The following is a 24,999-nucleotide window of genomic DNA, read 5'->3' on the forward strand; positions in this document are numbered from 1 at the left end:
TGTAAGAATACTTTGTTAATCAATTTTTAGGTGACTCAAATTTCTATGGTATTTGAGTTAGTTGTGTACTTTTTCGTGTATTTAATTACATAATGAAACAAATTTATTCATTTATTAATTTAATTGTAGAAGTTTTAATTAGTGACATACATTTTATTGTTAACACGCTTACTATATAATTTGTTGTTGTTGTTGTTCTTCTTCTTCTATTGCATTTTTATATTATATGTAACGCATGACCATGAGTTCGAATCTTGTTGTTGTTGTACTGGTGCATTTTTATATTTTATTAAAAAACCTATAACAACGGTTGTTTAATACAATTATTGTTATATATGTACCATATTTATTGATTTTCTTCACCGTCCTTAAACACATCTTGGTCGTTCATTTAGTGATTATCAACGCTCAAGACACTACCATTAGTGATCCGCGTGAAACCTAAAACTTAGACGAACTTCCAACTTAGACGAACTTCATCTTCTACCTCCAAACGTCATCTTTCATCTACGAAATACTATTTCTTAACTAATTCAAGCTTGAAAATATCATTTTTTTCATAAACAAAACTCGAAAATATCATATATTTCATTAACAAATTTCAGAACTCCATCGTATCTTCTCCAACTTGAATGAGACAAGAAAAATATGGATTCAAGTTAGCAACATTAGTTGTTGTTGTTCTTGTTTTTATTTTGTGTTGTTGTTGTTGTTGTTGTTGTTGTTGTTGTTGTTGTTGTTGTTGTTGTTGTTGTTGTTGTTGTTATTGTTATTGTTATTGTTGTACTTCTTGTTTTTGTTCTTCTTCTTGTTCTTCTATTGTTGCATTTTTTATTTTATTAAAAGACATACAACAACAATTGTTTAAAATAATCATGGTTGTATGTAGCGCGTTATCCGGTTTACTACCATTGACCATAGACCGTGATTATAAATAATCCACTTACAACCACACCCTACCTAATAACGGTTGTTCAATCGTTATTTTAGATATTTTGCAACCGTTGTTATATGTGTTTTTGGCAGTAGTGATATTTAGTGGAAGCTTAGATTACGTAACACATTCATTCAACAATTTATCTAATAACCATAACATGATGGAAAGGTCACTAGGGTTTTTATTAAAATATGGTTTTAGTAATTGTTTATAAAACTTCCTATAAAATAGTAATATATATTTGAGCTCTAATATTATTTAATGGAAATAACATAAATGATCTGCTTCCGATATAGAGATCGTAATCATTTCATTATATACTCTTAATATTTTTGAAAGCTTCAAAATACAATGTTCTCTTTGAATGAAAATAATAAGTATATTGTACTAGTGTTTATTATTTATGGTTAGAATATACTAGTAGATTTTCTAGACAGCAATCACAACCATCAAAGTTTGTTTGATACAGATTTATGTTTTTGGATTCCTTTTGGATGAATATTAAATATTATTAAAGAGGTGTATTAGAAGAGTTTTAACTTAGTCTAATTAGTTTGAGTGTTATAGTGAATAATGCCTCCAAGACATGTTTCCATCATTACTGGAACTTTTGAAGATGGAATGGTTTTGATGGTTTTGTTGCTACTGTTGTGGAGGTATGGGACAATATGTTGATCAGTATACTGCCAAGGATAGGCTGTTATAATGGTAACAAATCAGCCTTTACTGTGTTTAATCAAATAGTCCAAACATAACATGGGATGAATTATATTATTTTAAAATTTTCTCACAAAGAAGATTTTTATTCAATTCAAGATGCACTTACTCTTTATGTTAGCGGACCTGCACTGTTTTCAAAATGGATGTGCTTTCTTGAAATTGGTCATCTTATAACAAGTGCATATGACAGAGTGTGTATCGATCTAACAAGATATGGTTTCTCAGAGACATCTTTTCCACTTCAGAGTGGTCCACCTAAAGATCCTCCAGGACGCATTATATACTTAGGGTGACTTTCAAAGTCGCTACATTTTTGTGAGGTTTATTTGAAACTGGGGTGTCCTATACCAAGTACATTGTTGGAGTCGACGACACATTCAACAAAAGAGCAAGAAACTTGCCTTGATCAATTTTTGGAGAGAATGAAAGAGTTCACCAAAATGAGTGAGCTTGAAAGAGAATCAAATAAGGGAATGTCAAAGGAAGAACCAGTCGTAGATTTATATGGTGATGCATCTCTTGATGCATTTTACATTGTAATAGATACACTTTTTGAATGTATTGTCGTCAACGATGTAATCTTGATACAATTTAATGCATAAGTAATATATATTCACTAATTATGGCGTAAATGTTGACCGTTTTTGTTTACTCATTTTATCGTTTACAACTTCTATTTATATTTTTGAAGTTTCTGGTTTTGGTTCATGGGTTTATTTCGGATATGCATATCCGGATAGACTGCATTTCAATTTAAAAAAAACACCAAGAAGCTTTTCGGACGTGCATGTCTGAATAAACCCTTTTTTTCATAAAATAGTAGGGTTTATCCGGATATGTATATCCAAAAAGTGCTCTGATGACATGATAGGGTTTCTAAGGTCCAAATAGATCTAAACTTTGTATAAATAGGGCGTCTCTCATATCATTTTTCTTACAAAACACCCAATATCAGAAAATGAATACATATCTCTACCTTGCATTTGTGTATTTCAATGGTGAGAAGCCTTCGCTTCATTTTAGGATTTGTGAGGACATAACTTGCACTGACCTGATATCCAAATTGAATACGCTCCTGCGATATCTAGAAAATCGACGAGTTGTCAAGCTTGAGTATCATTCACCCTCGTTTGACACCAACGGGAAGATACAACTCACCATCTTTTTTTTGATAGAAAAACAAGCTTCATTAATATCCAATCAAGCAAGAGTTACAAATGTTAGGACACAATTGAAATGGAACATACTCCATACATAGCCTAAAAACACTTATAACATAAAACACTACATAGTCATAAGAGACATTATACATATAATTTTCAAAAGCTAAGGCACAACCAAACCAAATCCAACGACATATCAACGAGCAATCCACTCTCTTGCAAACACCATCAATGGCAATGTAGAAGCGAGAATCCATAGTCTTTTTCCAAATCGAATTAAGGATGATTTCTTTGACTTGTGTTTGCACATTTCGACTTTCTTTAGTCTCAAAATTGCCCCAATTTTTTGAGTGTTCACAAATTAATAGATGACTAGAGATAGTTATGGAATAGATGTTGAACTCATAAGCTTCCTCAATCATTATGAAATGCCAATAGACACACCTAAACATGCGATAAGACACAAAACTCTTTTGAGGCATTTTGTCAAACACCAAGAGTGCATCATTTACCACTAAAATACAAAAACATAAAACATAAATTAATAAACCGAAGTTAAGCATCCCTGTTAGAATTTGCATACTGTATAACCATGGCGGCTTCGGTGGTGGACGACAAATTTCGGACAACGGAGTTGTATGAGCAGCTCCTTGAAGGAGAGGAGCATCCATTGTTGTTGTGTTTGAGGTGTGTAGAAAAATCACAACTAACTTGTCGTTTCTTCTTGGCGGTGGTGGTTCCGGTGGCGGCCTTAAAAGAAGAGAAGAAAACTTGGCGGTTGGTAGTGGTTGAGAGAGGGAGATTCCGGTGAAAAGTTTGGCTATGGTGAGGGAATGAGAAGGAAGAGGGATGGAGAAGAAAGTTCTCTCAAAAGAGAGGGAGGATGCCACCATAGAGGTGGAAGGAGAGGACCACCATGGAGGTGGAGAAGAGCCACCAAACCCTAAAGGGTTGGGGAAAAATTTTCTAGAGAGAAGGAGGAGCATCTCTCTCTAGAAATTTGCCTATAATTACAGCTCACCATCTTTGAATTGAAGACAAATGTAGATTTAGAGGTAATGTGGAGTAATTTTCATTGATATGAAACAAAGGGTCTGATTGAAGTAGATGCGGAGATTTCAAGATTCGTCGAAGATATTATCATCATGTTGCAACATTCGGAACTATCCGTTTATAACGGTCTGCAATGTTAATTTCCTGATTATCTATTATCTATTATCTATGTAATGTTGTGTGTTCTAATGTAATGTCAAGTTGTTATGATTATCAATTATAAATTTTTCCATAATGTCTTTATTTCTGTTTTTCATTTGAAGAGTCAAACATATTTTCGAATATAGATCTCCAAAGCATATCAGATATAAATTCGGAGATATATCTCCGAACTAAAATTATAAAGAAAATTTCTTTACCCACCTCCCTATGGGGGTCACCCCCAGCGAAAACCCCACTTTACCCCTGCTTCGGAAATGCATTTCCGAAATATTTTTTTTTCTAAATCTTTCCAGACTTCGGAAGTGCATTTCCGAAAAAATCCCAAAAATTGAGATTTTGATTAATTCGGAGATGCATCTCCGAAAAAACAAAAAAAAATCTAAAAATCCCAAAAATTAATTTTAAGATATTTGTTAATTCATATATCATAAATTTGATATAATTTATGGGTAATGAATAATAATAATTATATATTTTGATATAATTTATGAGTTATAAATAATAATTATTATATATTTCTATTCTGATTCATATTTTAAAATTTAAAATAATTTTAATTAAAAAACCTAAAATAATTTTATTTATAAAATGAGTTATAATTTTTTATTTATATATTTATAATAATTATTATGTATTTACAAAAAAAATTAAAAAAATGAGTGTTTTAATTAATATATTAATATATTTATATAATAATTATAATAAATATTACATATTTATAAAAATTATTATATATTTATATATTTATATAATAATTATTATATATTAATTATAAATATATTTATATATTTATATAATAATTATAAAAATTAAAAAAATGAGTGTTTTAATTTATAATAATTATTATATATTTATATATTTATATATTAATTATTATATATTTATATATTATATATTTATATATTTGACTTACAAAATTAATAATTATTATTATATATTTATATATTTCTATTCTGATTCATAATTAAAAATGAGTTATAATTTTTTATTTAGTTTAAAAAAATTAAAAAAAGATTTTGTCTTAATTTTATTTAATGAATAAATTTTATATTTAATTCTATATAATTCAAAATTTACTTATGGAATTAAAATGTTTTTGATTTATATAAGTTAGTAAAATAATTTTTAGCTTTAAAATTGTTTAGGAAATTTTGATTCAGCTTGATTTTATTGATTCACCTTCATTTTATTGATTCACCTTGATTTTATACCTATTAATTGTATTAATTCACCTTGATTTTAATTTTTTAATAATTATTGAATTCTTTCAGAAGTGTATATCCGAAACATTCCAAGACCAATTTGGTCTTGGAATATTTCGGATATGCATCTCCGAAGACACCCCTTCAAAAAAATGGTGTTTTCGGAAATGCATCTCCGAAAACTCAAAAAAGGGGGTGTTTTCGGAAATGCATCTCCGAAAACACCTTTTTTTCGTGTTTTCGGAAGTGCATTTCTGAAATAAGACAAATTTTGAAAAAAAAAACGTTTCGGAAATGCATTTATGAAGTGAGAGTATTTTGGGTTTTTCACCAGAGGTGACCAAGAAGATAGGGAGGTGGGTAAAGAAATTATTAAGAAATTCATCTCCAAAAATAGAAGCCAATTTTTATTTTTCGTCAAAAATTTAGAAGAAAATATTAGATTGGAAAAAAAATTGCCAAAGTTATATTCTTCTATGCCCACCAATTGTTGTCATCCTGATTTGCATAAAAATTTGCTTTAATAAAACCAAAAAGTGTATGGAGGCACTACAGTCTAGAGCATTGTGGAGAAGAGACACATCCTTTGAACCACAACTAGTATAGAAAGCAGAAATATTCATATTACAATGGTGCAAAATAATCATGATTGCATAAAGTCGTACGAATAATTATTATTTAATTGTTGATTAAAAACCAATAAACAATTAAAGATATTATTATAAATAAATTTATTAATTTTGTTGAAAATTTAAATAAAATTCATAAAAACCAATACAAATTTAAAGATATTATTTAATTTTTTTTCTCTTTATGGTCATCTACATCTTATCTCTCTTATAAACTTTCACTCTTTTTTTCACTTTTTCCTTTTTTTTTCTTTTTTTTAATTTAATAATAAAAGATATAAAAGTGTAGAAAATTCAAATAAAAAGAATTTACTTTTATTAATGTAATAAATGCACAACTTTTTTTATATAAAGTTTCTTCTCTTCTTAAAAAAAGGTTTGTTTATGTAATAAAAAAAAAGGTTAAATAAGTTTTTGGTTCCTATAAATATTGCAGCTATATGCCTTCAGGCATCGGTTTTTATAAAAGAACCGTTGCCAAAACTAGTTAAAACCATTGTCAAAACTTTGGAGGACTAAAAATGAAACTGCAATATTTATAGGACCAAAAACTTATTTAACCCATAAAAAAATATTTATTTTAAATTTCCAATCAATGCTATTCAATCAACACTTTATTATGTTTTTTTTCTGTATAATTTAAGGCAATATTTCGAGTCCAAAAAATCATAATAAAAATATATACTCTTATTAATAAATAAAATTCTGGCACTTTCAAATAGATGTTGAGACTCATGTCACAACATCAAAACACAATGTTAAGACAGATGTCAAGACATTATCTAACTAACAGAATAATATTACCAAACAATAAATTATGCAGAAATAAATTATAGAGGGTAAAAGACACAATCAATTATTAACACAGTTTGGTGGAATTCACTTACTATGAGGGTATAAAGTCAGGAAAGAAATTCACTATGATAGTATTAGTTCAAAGCTACACAATTATAGTTTATAACTTATCATCTAATCACTATCTTATGCAACTTATACCTAAGAACCTCCTAGATATGAGAACCCACTCTCACTTCCCTCAGTCACACACATGTGATTGTCAACAACAATAACAATTGACGGAAGAAATACTTCCTAATTAAACAAATTACATTATTTCTTAAAAGCTCATGAGTGAATCACACTGAACAAATAACAATCAGTCCAACTCAGTATCAAAATGATACATGAGAGGATCACAAAGAATAGACAAAACTCTTAAAGATACTAATCCTTATTCCCAACTTTGTAATCTTTTTAGGTTTAGACTCCTCTTTTTATATGCCGGTGTAGACTCCTCGTTAAGACCTTCTGTAAATCAAATCAGATCCAATCATATATAATCTTCAAATGCAAGGCAAAAGATTCTGACATCCAATTAAGCAAATCAGATATTTTATTATCTCTTCAACTTTAAAACAAATCTTCATAGAATCCAATCTTTAATGCATTTTTTATCCACAAATGACAAAACAAATCTTCTGGAATAATAGAAACAGATCTTCCAGAAATAGAAACAACACAAGCTGCAATTTTGTAGCAACATGTCACAACATATTGTCCAACATCTTGCTGAACTTATTGTTTTACCAAAATGCAGCTAACAAATCAAAACCTAACATTCTCCCAATTTGGCAATATTTTGGCTAAAACGATATTTGCACAAAACATCCAAAAAAAAACTAGGAGAGATACACAATCAACATTATTTCAAAGACTCATCTTCATAATATTGCACAAAAAAATAATCAAATTTATACACAGCAAACCAATACATAGAGACCCAACCTTACACACATAGATAGAACTGATACTCTCACATAAGTCAGAATACCACAAGAGATCAGATGTCATGACATCATGTTTGACATCACAAAACCACCAACACAATAAAAGACATAAACACAACTGAGAAATATTAACCTCACCACACAAGCACTATGGTCCCCTTGTCACAATACTCCCCCTGCCTCATGGAATCAAAACTCTCCCTCAAGGGTACACACCAAAAACAACTATTTCTCCCTCTTTTTAGCCATAATTTTGGCTAAACCATCAAGTTGGACTATGCTTGTTATTGTCATAATACACTATAAAGGGAAAATCAAAATCAGAAGAACAAATTCTCATATTTTCCAAAACCAACAATATTTCTTATCAACCTAGATACCTCAATTAGATCTATCACTCTTTTAAAGTCTGGAGCACATTTTACAAATTTCATTTTTCTAAGTCAATCTCTTTTGATACAAATACTTGCATGTTAGAACATCTGGTATAACATCATACACATATATAAGCAGTAGTAGCATAAGTAAGACAATTTCATTAAACACCAACAACAAACATGACAGACACTCATGCTCCCCCTAAACAGTTGCATATATGGCCAGCAACCAAAGACTACTTTCCCTAAGCAGTAGTAAATTCTTACCAAAGTGTCAATCAATATGTCAAGACATTTGACATGACATTAGAAAAAACTAGCTCCCAAGCTAACATTCTAACACTTTACTCCCTCTTTTTAGTCAAATCTTGACAAAAAATAGAGTAAATGTACAATAAAATTGGAAGCATGCATACATTTGTGGAAACAAACAATATCAGATGGAAACACATAATCATTAGTGGAAGCACAAAGAAACAATCACTAATTATAAACCATAGCAGTCACAAGAACAGTGTACCAGATCAACTAAAATATTATAAACCACAACACAGATAGCGCACAAGATATTATAGGCGTAAGCCCTTATACATAGTAAAAAAATAATTACACAGAAGAAACCAAGAAGAACACAAATCCTTAAGCACCAGTGCTGCTAGGTGTCTCTTCTTCTTCATCACCCTTTTCATTTGCATCCTTCTCTTTTTCCCTTCTTGTCCTTCTTCACCTCTATCAGCCAGATCCTTTTCTTCAACCAAAGAACTTGTCAAATTTTCAAGCCTAATTTTTCTTTTAGTACAGGTCTTTATAGTATTATCTAAAGCTCTGCATGTGCCCTTTAGTTCAGAAATCAGAACTGCCTTTGAGGTTGACTTACCAACTTCCTTTTCAGATCTTAAAATAATGACTGGGACATGTTTCCATGTAAACAACCTCTAATGCAAAGAAAGAGATGGTTCTCTCTTGCAGACAACATCTATACCGATCACAATATTAGGGTGTTGATTCAGAATCATCCCATAAATTAAGGAAGGAAATGCAATAGGAATTTTCACAATAAAGGCATCATCATGCTTCATGGTTTGATCAAACGCATATGTACCATAGTCAAATTTGGTTTTGGTCCCTACAATATAAATGAACTTACCCAACCTTGTAGAAATGTTTGAAGCATGATTGGTTAGAATCCAATTGGTTGCTCCAATTATGTGAATTATACTTCACACTTAAGCATTATACTGACAACTTCCCTTTTCGTGGCTATTCCTTAACTTGAATTGCATTGATTTCCCTGCAAATGATATTATCAGATACCTCCAATTCAGCTTGTTGTTGTTCACTTCTACCCAAAAATATTTAATGATTTCTGGAGAAAAATCCACACATTTTCCTCTAACATAAACCTTTATGTACTCCTTACTCCTTTTGTTGTCACAATCCTCAGAGAGACTCACAAGAATTTCTTTGACAAACATCTCATAACATTTGCCAAAACCAGTCACGCTCTTTATTAACCTAGCTTCTTCAATTAAAGCCAATACTTATTTGCACTCAAAGGCATCCTGCCAAGTTCTCTTTCCAATGCCAGCCTTCTTCGATAGACAAACTTCCACTTCTCAACATTCTTCACAGAGTGGGAAGAAATGTTGTTAATTGGAACTTCAGGAACATTAGCTGAAATCTTCTTCCCATAGCCTTTCTTGCTTTCTGACAGTATTATGTCTTAAACATCAAGTTTGACATCATAGTCAGAATTATCATACTTAGAGGAAACTTTCTTCCTTTTTAAGGACTTTTTCTTGACAACAGAAGTTACAACTTTACTCCACTTCTTAAGAGGTCCAATAGCTGGACTCTTTTTGGAAGTCTTTTGAAGGTTGTTTGTGGATTCAACAACCTTTCCTTTTCCTACTATTCAATCTTTTAGCTATCACAGGAGTTAGTCTCTTAGCAATTAGCTCATCATAAGTGTCCAATTCATCAAAACAACAATATCAGTATTTTGATCATTGTTCACAGTAATGTTTTCTTCTTCCTTGTCAGAACAACCTTTTTCTCTTTCCACATACATATGATCTACAACATCCTTTACAACTTTTTCCTCTTGAGGTTTTTCAGAATCCTCAATGGAACCAATTCTTTTGTCAGGTTCTTGTGTGGGATGATCTGGTTGGGCCAGGGATGTTGTAACATTTGGTACATCATTAGGATAAATTTCAGGTGTCAAGACATTATGGCGCCTGCTCTTATGCCAATTAAAATTTTGGCACTTTCAAATAGATGTTGAGACAGATGTCACAATACCAAAACACAATGTCAAGACATCTTCTGACTAACAGAATAGTATTACCAAATAATAAGTTATGTAGAAGTAAATTGCAGAAGGTAAAAGACACAATCAATTATTAACCAATTCGGTGTAACTCTCCTACTCTGGGGGCATCCAAGCCAAGAAGAAAATCCGTTATGATAGTATTAGTTCAAAGCTAAACAAACCTAGTTTACAACTTATCACCTAATCACTACCTTATGCAATTTCTACCTAGGAACTGCTAGATATGAGAACCCCCCTCACTTTCCTCAATCATACACATGTGATTGTGAGCAACAATAACAATTGATAGAAGAAATACTTTATAATTAAACAGATTACACTCTTGCTTAAAAGCTCATGAGTGAATCACAATGAATAAGGGTGGAAAAGCGGGCACCCGCCCCACCATATGCCCGCCAAAAAAAAGAGCGGGGGCGGACAATCCCACCAAATTGAAATGGACATAGAAATCTAGCACTCCCCGTCAAGGTGACGGCTTGGCGGACAGCGGGCTTGCCCGTCTATTTTTTTATTTCATTTTTTAATAGATTAATAGAATTTTTATATTTTAATTAGATTTTTCACATAGTTTTAAGAATAATTTTTTATAAAGTATTTTTTAAATAATTTTACTTTAAAAAATTGCTTTTATTCACAAATAAATGTATAAAATAAAACCATCAATAATTAAAATTAGTAGAATTAACTAAAAAAGAGCGGATTTTGACGGAGCGAAGGGCTTTGGTGGGACGGGCGGCGGGCCTAAAATCGCAACCTAACCTGCCATTTTTGGCGGGTGCGCGGGTCATGGCCTGTTTTGCCACCCCTAAGAATGAACAAATAACAACCAGTCCAACTCAGTATCAAATTGATAGATAAGAGGACAACATGTGGAGCTCTAAAAGATACTAATCCTTATTACCAACTTTGTAATCTTCCTAGGGTTTAGACTCCTCTTTTTACATGTCAGTGCAATACTTGAATATTAAATCTGGCTACAACCTTCTATAAATTAAATCATATCTAATCAAATCTTCAAGTGCAAGACAAAAGGTTTTGACATCTAATCAAGAAAATCACATACTTTGTTATCTCTTCAACTTTGGAACAAATCTTCAGAGAATCCAATCTTCAATGTGTTGCTTGATCCACAAATGACAAAATAAATCTTTTGGAACAATAGAATAACACAAGTTGCAATGTCGTAGCAACATGTCACGACATCTTGTCCAACATCTTGCTTAACTTATTGTTTTACCAAAATGTAGCCAATAAACCAAAACCAACAATAAATGTAATTAAAATCAAATCGGACATCAATCTGGTGTAAAGGGGTGGTAAAACGAGTCGTGGTCCATCCCGCCAAAGTCTGATGTCCGCCAAAGTCCACCCTGCCTGTTCGGTTAGCTCGTCCCGCCTTAATCCCGTCTTTTTATAGTTAATTTTATTAATTCTAATTCTTGATGGTTTTATTTTATACATTTATTTGTGAATACATGCAATATTTTTTTAAGTAAAATTTGTTAAGTAGATGCTTTAAAAATTTTGTTCTAAAAAATAAGTGAAAAATCTAATTGAAGTGTAAAAAAAAACTTTAACCTATTAAAAAATAAAAAAAATAAAAAATATGTCGGCTTGCTCGCCACCTTGACGGGGCGGACTAGATTATTATGTCCATTTTTATTTGGCGTGCTTGTCCGTTCCACTTTTTTTTATGGAATTAATGTGGGGCGGGACGGACAATTTGTTTTGTCATCCCTACGAATTAAGGTTTTTTGGTTAGATTAGATTGGATCCCAATTTAACCACTTATAAATAAATTAATATTTTTTATTCAAATATAAGAATAATAATGCATAATTATATTTCTATTTTTTTTATAATTTCATAATAACTAACACTTAATAATTTATTTAATTTTTAATAGTTTTATTTTTAATGCTTTATAGTAATTTATTTCAAAATATTTAACAAACATAAATAAACAAAGTAACACAAAAGCATGTAAAATGTCTTGATCAAATAATCTTATTTTTTACAAAGAAAAAGAAAAGCGAGGAGTTAACATATAGATTTTGTATAGAAATATAACTATACTTTTTATGTATAAATACATGCAATCTTGATTTTATATATTTTAAAGTAAATCAATAATATTGATTATAATTTATATTTAAAGGCAAATATTTTTTTAACAGATTACTCCATCCATTTCAAATTATAATTTTTTTTAATATTTCATACAAATTAATAAACATTGTTAATTTTGAATGGAAAAGATAAATTATGTATTTTATAATATTGTTATTATATAAAAAATAAAAATTAAAAGAAAAAAATATTAAATAATAAAAGATATATTAGAAAAAAAATTATTAAGATAAGATTAAAATGGTAGAGTAGTTTATAATTTGAGACAATTTTGTCTTGCAAAACCACTTATAATTTAATTGTTGGTTAAAAACCACTTATAATTTAATTGTTTAAAAAATTATTAACGTAACATTAAAATGGTGCAAAATAATAAAGATTGCATTAAGTATGCATTAAGTCTTATACGAATAATAATTATTTAATTGTTGATTAAAAACCAATAAACAATTGAAAGTATAGATTTAATACAAATACACCGACAATGTAAAATAGTTTTACACGTTAATAAAATCATAATAGTTAATTTTTATAGAGGTTTGACCTTTTTATTAAATCACATAAAGTATTTTTTTTTTAATAACTATAATGCACTACCTTTAAGCTTTTAAAGGTATTAATCATAATCGTTAATTTTTATAAAAGTTTGATTTTTTCTTTAAAGCACATATAAAATATTTTTTAAGGGTTGTGATGCAGGCACTAACCATGTGAAATATTTTACACTGACAATGTACTATCTTTAACCTCTTAAACGTATGGATTTAATGGAAATACACCGATAGTATAGAGCATTACACTTTCAATGAAATCATAACTATTAATTTTGGTAGAAGTTTGACTTTTTCTTTAAATCACATATAAAGTATATTTTTAAGGGTTGTGGTGCACTGATTGTGTAAAATATTTTACACTGATAGTGCATTATCTTTAAACTCTTAAAAGTATGGATTAAATAGAAATACACCGACACCGACAGTGTAATTTTAAATCACATATAAATATTTCTTTTTAAGGATTATGATAGGTAAAATATTTCACTGCACTATTTTTATCTTTAGACTTTAAAGGTATTACCATAAATAAATTTGTTAATTTTGTTGAAAATTTAAAAAGATATTAATAAAAATTAACAAAGTTATTACTTTTTCTCTTTATGATTATTTACACTTCTTATCTTTCTTATAAATTTTCACTCTTTTTTAACTTTTTACTTTCTCCTTTTTATTTTTCAATATTTTTAATAAAAGATATAAAAAGTGTAAATAATTCAAATCTCAAAACTTCTACTTTTATTAATATAATAAATGCACAACTTTTTTCATACAAAGTTTCTTCTTTTCTTAAAAAATGTTTTTTTTGTAATTTTCAGTCAATGCTATTCCATCTAGACTTTATATTAATAAGATGTTTTTTAATGCAATTTAAAGCAATATTTCGAGTCCAAAAGACCACAATAAAAATTTATACTCTTAATAATATTTTTAAATGATATAAAAAATTTACTGATAATTTTATAATAACTGACTCTTAATAGTTTTTTTAAATTTATTTTCTATAGTTTTATGTTTTTTAAATTTATATTTAATTATTTTAAAAAAATCAATAAAAAATATTTAAAATATCTTGAATCTCTGTTTTTAGTGTTAAAAAATAAGCTTACTCTATGATAAATTAATTTAATTTAATTTTTACCGAAGAAGATAAGCGAAATTTTAAAACTACAAGTAATGAGATAATATATTATGTAGGCTTTCATTCTAATATAATTATAACAATAAATTAATAACTTATTGAGTATTTTGTATTGTTATACAAAATACACTTTTATTTAACAAATGAATACAGAATAAATATAATAAGAACAATTTTTATTTTTATTTTTTTTATTTCTCTATGTTAATGTGTATTAGAGTGATTGAAGAAAAAAAAGAAGTAAAAAGTTAAATCAAATAATATTTTAATTTAAAATAAAATTTTTTATTATATTTTTATAAATTAAAAGTAAGAAAAAGTTAATTATGAAAGACGCGCATTTAATATGTTGAACTTTAAATGTGATTTTATTATATTTAATTATATTTAATTTTTTTTAATTATAGTATTTTTAACATGTGTCTTTAGGGCACATGTTAGCATGATCCTTAAAAGTATTATTCAGTCCAACTTTAAAAATAATTAAAACTTCCATTTTTTTCAATTTCTAACTAATTTTCGATCGATTTTTCATTTTGATCTTGATTCTTCTTCAAAGTTCAAATCAATTAGTAAGTCCAAACAAACCAATTAGAAATCTAGTTTTCTGTTTGATCGGTTGAATCGACCGATTCAGTTGAATTTTGATTACCACACTCTTAACTATAGCATACATTATATATTTCTTTTTTTTACAAAGAAAAACCAGTATCGTAGCTAACATATAAATTTTATATAAAAATGTAACTATTTTTTTATGTATAAATATATGTAATATTGATTTTATATATTTTAAAGTAACTCAATAATAATGATTATAATATTATAATATATATTTAAAGACAAATATTTTTTAATAAGCAATTTGTACAAAATACACTTTTATTTAACAAATGAATAGAGAATAAATATAATTAGAACAATTTTTATTTTGATTTTTTTTTATTTCTCTATGTTAATGTGTATTAGAGTGATTGAAGAAAGAAAGAAGTAAAAAGTTAAATCAAATAATATTTTAATTTAAAATAAAATCTTTATTATATTTTTATAAATTAAAAGTAGGAAAAAGTTAATCATGAAAGACGCGCATTTAATGTGTGGAACTTTAGATGTAATTTTATTATATTTAATTATATTTAATTTTTTCTAATTATAATATTTTTAACATGTGTCTTAAAGACACATGTTAGCATGACCTTTAAAAGTATTATTCAGTCCAACTTTAAAAATAATTAAAACTTCCATTTTTTTTCAATTTCTAACTAATTTTCAATCGATTTTTCATTTTGAATCTTGATTCTTCTTCAAAGTTCAAACCAATTAGTAAGTCCAAACAAACCAATTAGAATTCTAGTTTTCTGTTTGATCGGTTGAATCGACCGATTCAGTTGGATTTTGATTACCACACTCTTAACTATAGCATATATTATATATTTCTTTTTTTTTTACAAAGAAAAACCAGTATCGTAGCTAACATATAAATTTTATATAAAAATGTAACTATTTTTTATCTATAAATATATGTAATATTGATTTTATATATTTTAAAGTAAGTCAATAATACTGATTATAATATATATTTAAAGACAAATATTTTTTAATAGATTACTCCATTAATCTCAACTTAAAAGTTATTTTCAGTCTTTCACACAAATTAATAAACTTAGTAAATTTAGAATAGAAAAGAGAAATAATGGATTTTATAATATCATCTTTTATTAGTTATATAAAAAAGAAAAGTCAAAAGATTAAAAAGAAAAAAGAAAAAAAAATAAAAAATATATTAGAAAAAATATTATTAAGATAACACTAAAATATGGTAGAGTAGTTTATAATTTGAGACAGTTTTATCTTGCAAAACCACTTATAATTTAAAACAATAAGAGTAATATTTATGTATTTAATCAAATCATATCAAATATAAATATCTATACTTTAAATATTTTTTACAATTTATTTTGACTAATTGTACTAATATCGAGTAAATTTTTAAAATAGACCCTATTTACTGATTCAGAACAATTCCTAGCCATAAAATAATCATCAGTCAAAGTACTGAAACGGTACTTACGGCTGACAAGACCAAAAATCCACGTGACATACCTTTGTGGTGTGTGATACAGCTTCTCATTCGGGTAAACAAAAACAAACTATAAGGAAAAAAAATTACTATAAAAACTGTCACTCTCAGCCGGTTTTTTTCACTCTCTCCGCAGAAACACCTTGTGTCTCTGTTTCGGAGACATCAAAAGGAGAAACAAAAAAATTCTCAAAAAATAAAAAAAAAATAATACTCTCCCAATTTTTTCACATATATAAGGAAAAAAACCCTAATTGTAATCACAATCACAACCAGCACTAATCTCTTTTGATACGGTGAGTTTTTTCTTCTCATTTTCTCTCTCTCTCTCTCTTATCGTTTTTCTCTATTTTTTTACTTATTGAGTTTTTTTTTCAGACTCTTTTTCTTGAACAAATGGCTGCGATTTCATCATCACCTAAGAATGTGGTTCCGGTGGCGTTTAACGGTGGTCTCGGGGTTGGGAGATTCGAGAATGCGTCTCTGTATGTGGGAGATCTTGATGGGAATGTGAATGAGGGTCAGCTTTATGAACTGTTCAGTCAGATTGCTCAGGTGGTTTCCATTAGGGTTTGTAGGGATCAGACCAAGAGATCGTCGCTGGGATATGCTTATGTCAACTTCTCCAATGCTCATGATGGTTTGTGTTTTCATTCCCTTGTTACTGGTTTTTGAATAATGATCTCTTGTTGATGGCATGCATTGTTGTTACGTAAATACTTTGTTGAATGCTTGTTTTTTTGCCTGATTAATGACTGTCTTAACTAAATCAGTGTCATACTGCTGTCGGTCAATACTGCTGTCTAACTGTTTGTATCTCGTCAACTGTTTGTGTCATGTCCCATGTCTGGTAGAAGTGTTTCTGTCGTGTGCATGATAACTTTTTTTTTTGGGTTTTTGGGTGATATGATATGTATAGATCAACATAACATATTTTGTGGGAGATATGATAGGTATAGATCAATAATTTCTGTGGTTGATCCACATTTTTTGAGGGTGATATCTATAGATCAACAGTTTTTGTGAGAGGGAATATATAGATCAACAGTTTTTGTGGGTAAATATATGATATCTATAGATCAACATTTTTATCAGTGAATATATGATACGTATATATCAACAACTTTTGTAGGTAGGTGATGGGTGATACGATATTTATAGATTAAACATTTTTTTGTGGGTGATACGATATTTATAGATCAACATTTTTTATGGGTGATATTTATCGGTCAACATTGATATAGACTAAATACGACTAAATACGGTAGAAGTGGCCCCATTGATATAGACAATGAAAACATATATCATGATTACAAGTGTTTTCGCGGGCTTTTTAGAAAAACCCTTTTTGAAATGTTGTTAATATAACTTTCGTTGCATATTAAAAACTTAGTCATTTATAACGATGTGGTTGCAATTGTAGAAATATCATGAACTTTATCGACGCGACTACAATTAGCGCGTTGTTTAAAACCCTTTTCTAAATGTCGTTTTTCATTTTGGTCGAGTTACTATCATCTGTACTTTAAAAGCCTTAGCCATGATTGTTGGCGCGTGTTGTTTTTTAAAACCCTTTTCAAAATGTCGTTATTCATTGTGGTGTGCTGCAATCATTTGGACGTTAAAAAACTTAGTCATGATTGATCCGTGGAGTTTTTCAAAACACTTTTCAAAATATCGTTAATCATTGCGGCCATGTTACGATCATTTGTACGTTAAAAAACTTAATCACACTTGCTGACACATGCTCTTTTTAAATTCTATTTGACATATCATTCTTCATTAAAATCATGATTGTGATCCTCGATATTTGTAGAAAGTTGTTGTTAAATATGACTGACGTGGCTGTAATTATGGTAACTATGTAATTGTGGAAATATTATAATCTTCGGCGACGCGACAACAATTGGAGCGTGAGCCCTTCTTTACCTTAGTATTTAATTTGTTATTCTACTATTTAATATGGTTGAAGTTTCCCTATTTGTATAGACATTAAACTACTGTGATATCATGGTTACTATTGTTTCTGTGGGCTTTGTTTTTAAAACCCTTTTCAAAATGTATTAGTCACTTTGGTTGTGTTAGGATCATTTGAACATTATTGCTGACGTGTGTTGTTTTCTAAATACCTTTAGCAAATCATTCATCATTTAAATCATGGTAGCATAATTGCAGTTCTCAAATTTGTCAAAGCTGCATTAATCAAATTTGTTAAATTAAAGTGTTTGCAATTGTTGCAGTGATTTAACAGTAGAAATATTATAAATCATGGTTACAATTGTTTTTGTGACCTTTATTTCTAAGACCCTTTTCAAAATTGCAGTCGTGTTATGATGATTTGGACGTTAAAAACTTAGTTACAATGTATTTTCTCTCTAATTATATTGGGTAGTTATGTCATGTGCATTTCCTTATATTCGGTCATACTGTATGTAAACAGAATGAAAAGAACAAAAACTCACAACTAAATAAACATGACATGTGCCAATATTGATGTATCTTTATTTTCTTAGTTTTATTTTCTTAGTTTTGCTAACAGAATTTTGAAGGCAAGTCTTATAGTATTTTTATGTTAAGTATTTGCATGTGATTTTAGTGTTTCTACTAGGCCACTTCATCCGCCTTTATTGCAGGTACAACACCTTAATTGGGTTAGGTTAAGGAGGTGAGTTTAGTTCAATATTGCCTTTGAAATTTTTATAAGCTTGAGGTAGTATTAAGCTATTTTTATGAGGATGAGTTGCATTCGAAATTGAAAAAACATCTTATAAGACAATGTATTCGTATAATAAAAGAAAAATTGTTCAATTTATTGACTAAACTTTTGAATGTATTGTTTAATTTATATTTGCTTCTCATAACTCAAATTTTATATTGTAGCTGTTAATGCAATGGAACATCTAAACTTCACTCCTCTGAATGAGAAGCCAATTCGTATTATGTTTTCACATCGGGATCCAAGCATTCGGAAAAGTGGATTTGCAAACGTGTTCATTAAGAATTTAGACACATCAATAGATAACAAGGCATTGCATGATACCTTTGCTGCCTTTGGACCTGTACTCTCTTGTAAGGTGGCTATTGACGATATTGGCCAATCAAGAGGATATGGTTTTGTTCAATTTGACAATGACGAGTCTGCAAAGAATGCCATTGAAAAATTGGATGGTATGTTGATAAACGACAAAAAGGTTTACGTAGGATATTTCATTCGGCGTCAGGAAAGGTCAGGAAATGGATCACCTAAGTTCACTAATGTTTATGTGAAAAACCTTTCTGAAACATACACGGATGAGGACCTTAAACAGCTCTTCAACCCTTATGGTGTAATAACAAGTGTTGTGGTCATGAAAGATGAGAATGGGAAATCGAGAGGTTTTGGTTTTGTGAATTTCCAAAACCCAGAATCAGCCGCATCTGCAGTTGAAAGTCTGAATGGGACCGCAACAAATGATGGAAAGTTTTTATTTGTGGGGAGGGCTCAGAGAAAATCAGAAAGAGAGGCAGAGTTAAAAGCCAAATTTGAGCAAGAAAAGATAAAAAGGTATGAGAAATTACAGGGTGCTAATTTGTACCTGAAAAACCTTGATGACAATCTTAATGAAGAAAAGTTGAAGGAGCTATTTTCTGAGTTTGGAACAATAACATCTTGCAAGGTATATCAAAATTTATATTTGAATATTTCTATCTTATCTGTTTTACTTTATTCTTCTAATGCATGAGAGTGAATACATTGTTGTGTGTATGTGCATGTGGGTGGATGCTCCATGGTTGCGTGTGGATACTCCGCCTACATGCATTTGAGTCATTACTCACTTCATCATAATTATTTAGTTATTTTGCGAGTATAATTGCAATTAATATGTTGCTTCAGGTAATGTATGATGTTCATGGTCATAGCAAGGGCTCTGGTTTTATTGCCTTTTCGACACCTGAGGAAGCTAGTAAAGCTGTATGTCATTTGTTCTTTTATTCATAAAGCTTTTCTCAACTAACTATATCCTTTCTCACTACATGGTTAAGTTGTATTATGTTTTTTTCCTTCAGATAAATGAAATGAATGGAAAGATAATAGGACATAAGCCCCTATATGTTGCTGTGGCCCAGCGCAAAGAAGAAAGGAAAGCTCGTTTGCAGGTGATGCCTTACTTTTATCTTGTATATGTATTGTCTAAATTTTAATCAACCTTAGAATGAAATTATGGATAAATCAATTATTTCCATGGTATTGCTTTAGCCTTGAAGTGGGTGTGTAAGCCCCTTTTCCTCAAATATTTAACTTTTTATTTGTGAATTAATGGATATACATTATGATCTGTCAACTTCACTTGTTTTTTTTTTTAGTTTCCCTTTGTAGCATTGAGTTAGACAAAAAGAAATTCAATATGTTGTTTATGTCCTTTCAAAAATTTGTTCATATGATTGCCTCGTAGTAGTTGTCTACTTTCATTTTATTGTTTTCATACAAACAAATTTAGTTTTGCTTACTTTGTATTTTGGTATAAACTCAATTGTTAGATTCATAAACTTGCGTACTTGCAGGCTCAATTTTCTCAAATTCAAGCACCGGGTGGAATCACAACTTTGCCTGGAAGAATTGCTGGATATCATCCAAGTGCACAAAGAATTGCTCCACAACAAATGTATTTTGGTCAAGGTGCACCTGGTCTCATTCCGCCTCAGCCAAATGGATACGGTTTCCAGCAACAGCTCATGCCAACTATGCGATCTGGCGTTGCTCCTAATTTCATCATGCCATACCACCTTCAGAGGCAAGGTCATCCTGGACCTAGAATGGTGCGTCGAGTTGGTAATTTCCAACCAGTGCAACAAAACCAGGTATTTATTTCTTAAGTCTAAAGCTTTATTGTTTTGAAAATAGTATTACTAATTAAGTCAACCCATTTGAAACATCTTAATTTTGAATTCAGTTGCCCAACCGTAATTCCAACCAAGGGTTTAGATATAATGTTCGGAATGGCGTGGATCCAGTAGATCCTGAAGGTCTCACAGGTCAAATGATGGATACATCTGCAGTTGCTGTTGCATCTCCGGTTAACAATCAACGTCATAGTGGATTATCTAATAATTCACTCACATCGGCTTTGGCTTCTGCCACCCCTGAAAATCAACGCTTGGTATGTAAACATTTTATTTTGAGTTTTATGTTATAGTTTAATTGGTTATTTATAGTTGCAACATTGTGTGCATATATTTATTAAGTTTTGTGGTACATAAAAGTTTATTTTTTAGTTATATATGTGATCTTTGAATTTTCTATTTAGAGTTTTAACATTGTGTGCATCTATTATAATTTAAATTTTTTCAATATCATGATTTTTATGGTTAAACAGATGTTGGGTGAGCATTTATATCCACTGGTGGGTCGTCTTACCTCAAACCATCAGACAGCGAAGGTTACTGGAATGTTATTAGAAATGGATCAGTCAGAGGTTATACATTTGATTGACTCTCCTGAAGAACTGAAGATAAAGGTGTCTGAGGCAATGCAAGTCCTCCGGGAAGCTTCATCTGGTTCTGAAGTTGATGGTTCGTTGAAGGAATGAAATAATGTTAGTCGTAGTGGTAGATTTACTGAGTATTTGAGCAACTGTGTTTTGGAGTTTTTGGCCTCTTTCATTTTAAGTTTTTCAGTATTGCTTTTTTGAAGTTTTGATCGAGATTTTTGAGTTTTGAACCAATTGATATGGTAATAAGGATTTTTATTTGGATTAGTTGACACTAATAATTTTGAAAAGGGATTTTGGAGGACATTTATCCCTTTTTTTAGACATTATTTCGAATTGAAATTTTGGCAAGTTTCCTTTCTTTGATTGGAAAAGATATGTTTTTTTTTCCAGCAAGTGCATATAATCTGGATTGCACCTTGATTGGAAGATATGTTTTTTTCCGCAAGTGCATCTAATTTGGATTGCGTCTTGATTGGAATTAATTTTTCTTTCTGCAAGTGCACCTAATTTGGATTGGGAAATTCAATCCGAAGATGCTAGCACTCAAATTCTGTGGGTGGAAATTCACCCATTTTTATAGCTAGCTTTCTAATTGATGACATTTTTCTATATTCTTATTTATTTTTGAGTTTATTGTTATGTTGTTGGCCAATAACTGTTTTTAGGTGTGGCTTTGATTGAATAATGTGTTTTATGATTAATGAAAACATGCAGCATATGTCTGCCATTCCAATCAAAGACATGTCATTTCAATAAGTATCTTCAGGCATTCCAGTAAAGAATGATTCGAGTCAACATTGATTACAAAGGTGCATAATAGGTTTTTTAGTGCTTCGCATGAAAATGATTTTGCTTTTAAAACTGATAGTGATTCTAAGTTGAAGTTAGAAACTTTTGTTACTATTGATTTTTATTCTTGAGTTTTTCTTTAGTCCATTTTTATGAAACTTTTGTCATGAAATTTCATTATTGAATTCTTATTTAGTGCATTTTTCTATGAACGTATACAAACATAAACTGTTTTCTATTCAATCTAAACTAGTTACAAAATTCTATCTGTGAAAATTGAATTTGGTCACTCCAAAACATAAAATTAGCTCTAGTGAAGCAGATAGCTTCCATGGATTTTTCTTCAAAACTTGCAAATGACCTCATCTCCAAGTTGCAGTTGCACTTTTGATTGGGGCAGTCCTGTAACGCACAAAACAGAGTCTCGCAACACCAGCCTGATGTTACTTATCCATTGGCAACAGCTCTCAAGATGGCTACAATGCAGCCATGATTTTGTATACGTTGGAATGTGCTTATGCAATGAGGATTATGTTAAATCCAAAACCATCCCGCCTTAAACCAAGCTACAAGTGTATGTGGCGAAGGGTGTGTATCATGGGCTCAAGTGAATCCGAGGTAGATGGGTTTAATAGTCTCATGCACGACATGTTTGGATTTGGCAATATCATCAAAGTTGTATTAACTTTAGATTTTGTCTTTTGTCCATACAAATAAAGTTCTTTAGAAGACTAATTTGGCAAAAGGCGTGTACCATAGGTTCAAATAAATTCGAGGTAGATAGGTTTAATAGCCTCATGTCCGACAGGTCTGAATTTGGCAATATCATCAAAATTGTATTAACTTTAGATTTTGTTTTTCGTCCATACTCTTAAGTAGAGTTCTCTAAAAGACAGGCTAATTCAGCAAAGTGCGTGTACCATGGACTCAAATAAATTCGAAGTAGATAGATAAATTTAATAGCCTCATACGCAACCGGTCTGAATTTGGCAATATTATCAAAATTATATTAACTTTAGAGTGACTATATATACCATCACTCCATCAGTGTTTCAAATAGAAGAAACTTAGGTGCTGGTGATGCCGACGTGCCGTTCTCCACTAATAGTATAACACCAGGACAATTTAACACCATAAACTTTCAGGTGTGTGTGTAAATTGTGGAGCTTGGGTAATTTGTAGACTAAATGTCTCAAAGTTAGTAATGTTTTGGCTGAATATTATTGGTTTCAAAATGAGTTTTGGTCACTGTGTTCATCATGTTTTTAAAATCTTTTTGCAAAACAATACTAACGATATGGTGTTAATCGCTTTATATTTATTTTAAACAATACTAATTAATACTTTAGAATTCTCTGGGTGCTATAGTATTAGTGGGAGAACAACGCCACCACTATATACACACATGCACCTAAGTTTTCTCCTTTTAAAAACTTCGTTGGGTTTGAACCGATCAAGTTGGAAAATGAATGAGTTATACGATAAAATCATCCACTTTATTCCGATTTCATTCCCTGTTGCTCAAGTGTTTGGTTGCTTTTTGAAGGCAAGAAGTGGAAGGCTTACAGTTGGCTTGGAATTTATATTTTTCTTCTATTGTTTGCTTCTGCGGATTCTGATGATGTTTGTGCAAGATCTGTTATAGTGCTTGTTCCACTAGCTTGTATTGGTTGCTTGCAAGTGATGTGTTTTGGGCTAGTCCTTTGTTTAGTTTTGGTTGAGGTTCTTTTCTTCTTGTTGCTCTTCTTGAAACTGTTTGGCCCTTTTGTTTGTAATAGTTAGAATGCCCTCGTGCTCTCCTTATATTCAATTTGCTTATAAAAAACACATTAGCATTATATATAGAGTATAAGAGAAATTTTTTTTTTTATTTGTTGGTGTGATTTGAAATTTTTTAAATTTAATTTGAATAAAATATTTTATAAATTTATTTTATTTTAATAACTTTTATATTTTTTATTTAAACAATAAATTTTAATCAAGTAATTTTAAATTCTCTCAAAAAGTTATTTTCTCTTATTAAAATATTTCATCCAAATACACTCTAATGGCTCAAAGATAAATACTTATGAGATTGTTGAGTTACAATGTCAGACTAGTAGTAAAAGAATATACTCAAGAATTTGATATCGATTATGATGAGACCTTTTTTAATGACAAAGATAAATATTATTCTGGTATTATTATTTTTTACTGCTCGCTTTAATGGGGAAATACGATAATTTGATGTAAAAAATGTTCTCTTTCTTAGATAAGAAGAAAGTTTTGATACTAATGTTGAGAAAATAGTCCAAAAGGGTTTAAAAAATGAGAGTGAAAGTAAACATCCTATGGTGGTTGAGAAAATAGTCCAAAAGGGTTTAAAAAATGAGAGTGAAAGTAAACATCCTATGGTGGTTGAGAAAATAGTCCAAAAGGGTTTAAAAAATGAGAGTGAAAGTAAACATCCTATGATGGTTGCTAACTTTA

General features: G+C 29.9%; 1 protein-coding gene across 2 annotated transcripts; it reads left to right on the top strand.

Annotated features, from left to right (window-relative positions):
• Positions 1-16,411: 16,411 nt before the first annotated feature.
• Positions 16,412-23,315, top strand: LOC131647518 (polyadenylate-binding protein 3-like). Of its 2 annotated transcripts, XR_009297850.1 has the most exons (10): positions 16,412-16,566; positions 16,649-16,910; positions 19,151-19,926; positions 20,145-20,222; positions 20,318-20,407; positions 20,813-21,109; positions 21,202-21,408; positions 21,625-21,843; positions 22,456-22,550; positions 22,910-23,315. XR_009297850.1 is itself a non-coding variant. In XM_058917411.1 (8 exons), the coding sequence occupies exons 2-8, from the start codon at positions 16,667-16,669 to the stop codon at positions 21,835-21,837; spliced, it is 1,905 nt and encodes a 634-aa protein (XP_058773394.1). In that variant the 5' UTR covers positions 16,412-16,566; positions 16,649-16,666; the 3' UTR covers positions 21,838-22,034. The 2 variants fall into 2 exon arrangements, 1 of the variants encoding a protein (XP_058773394.1); XM_058917411.1 differs by lacking the exons at positions 22,456-22,550; positions 22,910-23,315 and having other exon boundaries at positions 21,625-22,034.
• The last annotated feature ends 1,684 nt before the right edge of the window (positions 23,316-24,999 follow it).

The sequence above is a fragment of the Vicia villosa genome, linkage group LG2 (assembly GCF_029867415.1).
Source record: "Vicia villosa cultivar HV-30 ecotype Madison, WI linkage group LG2, Vvil1.0, whole genome shotgun sequence".
Classification (NCBI taxonomy): domain Eukaryota; kingdom Viridiplantae; phylum Streptophyta; class Magnoliopsida; order Fabales; family Fabaceae; genus Vicia; species Vicia villosa.

Coding starts and splice junctions, on each gene's coding strand:
- LOC131647518 (XM_058917411.1), top strand. CDS start 16,667: ATGGCTGCGATTTCATCATCACCTAAGAATGTGGTTCCGGTGGCGTTT. Junction 20,408..20,812: donor AAAGGAAAGCTCGTTTGCAG/GTGATGCCTTAC, acceptor GCGTACTTGCAG/GCTCAATTTTCTCAAATTCA. Junction 21,110..21,201: donor AACCAGTGCAACAAAACCAG/GTATTTATTTCT, acceptor TTTTGAATTCAG/TTGCCCAACCGTAATTCCAA.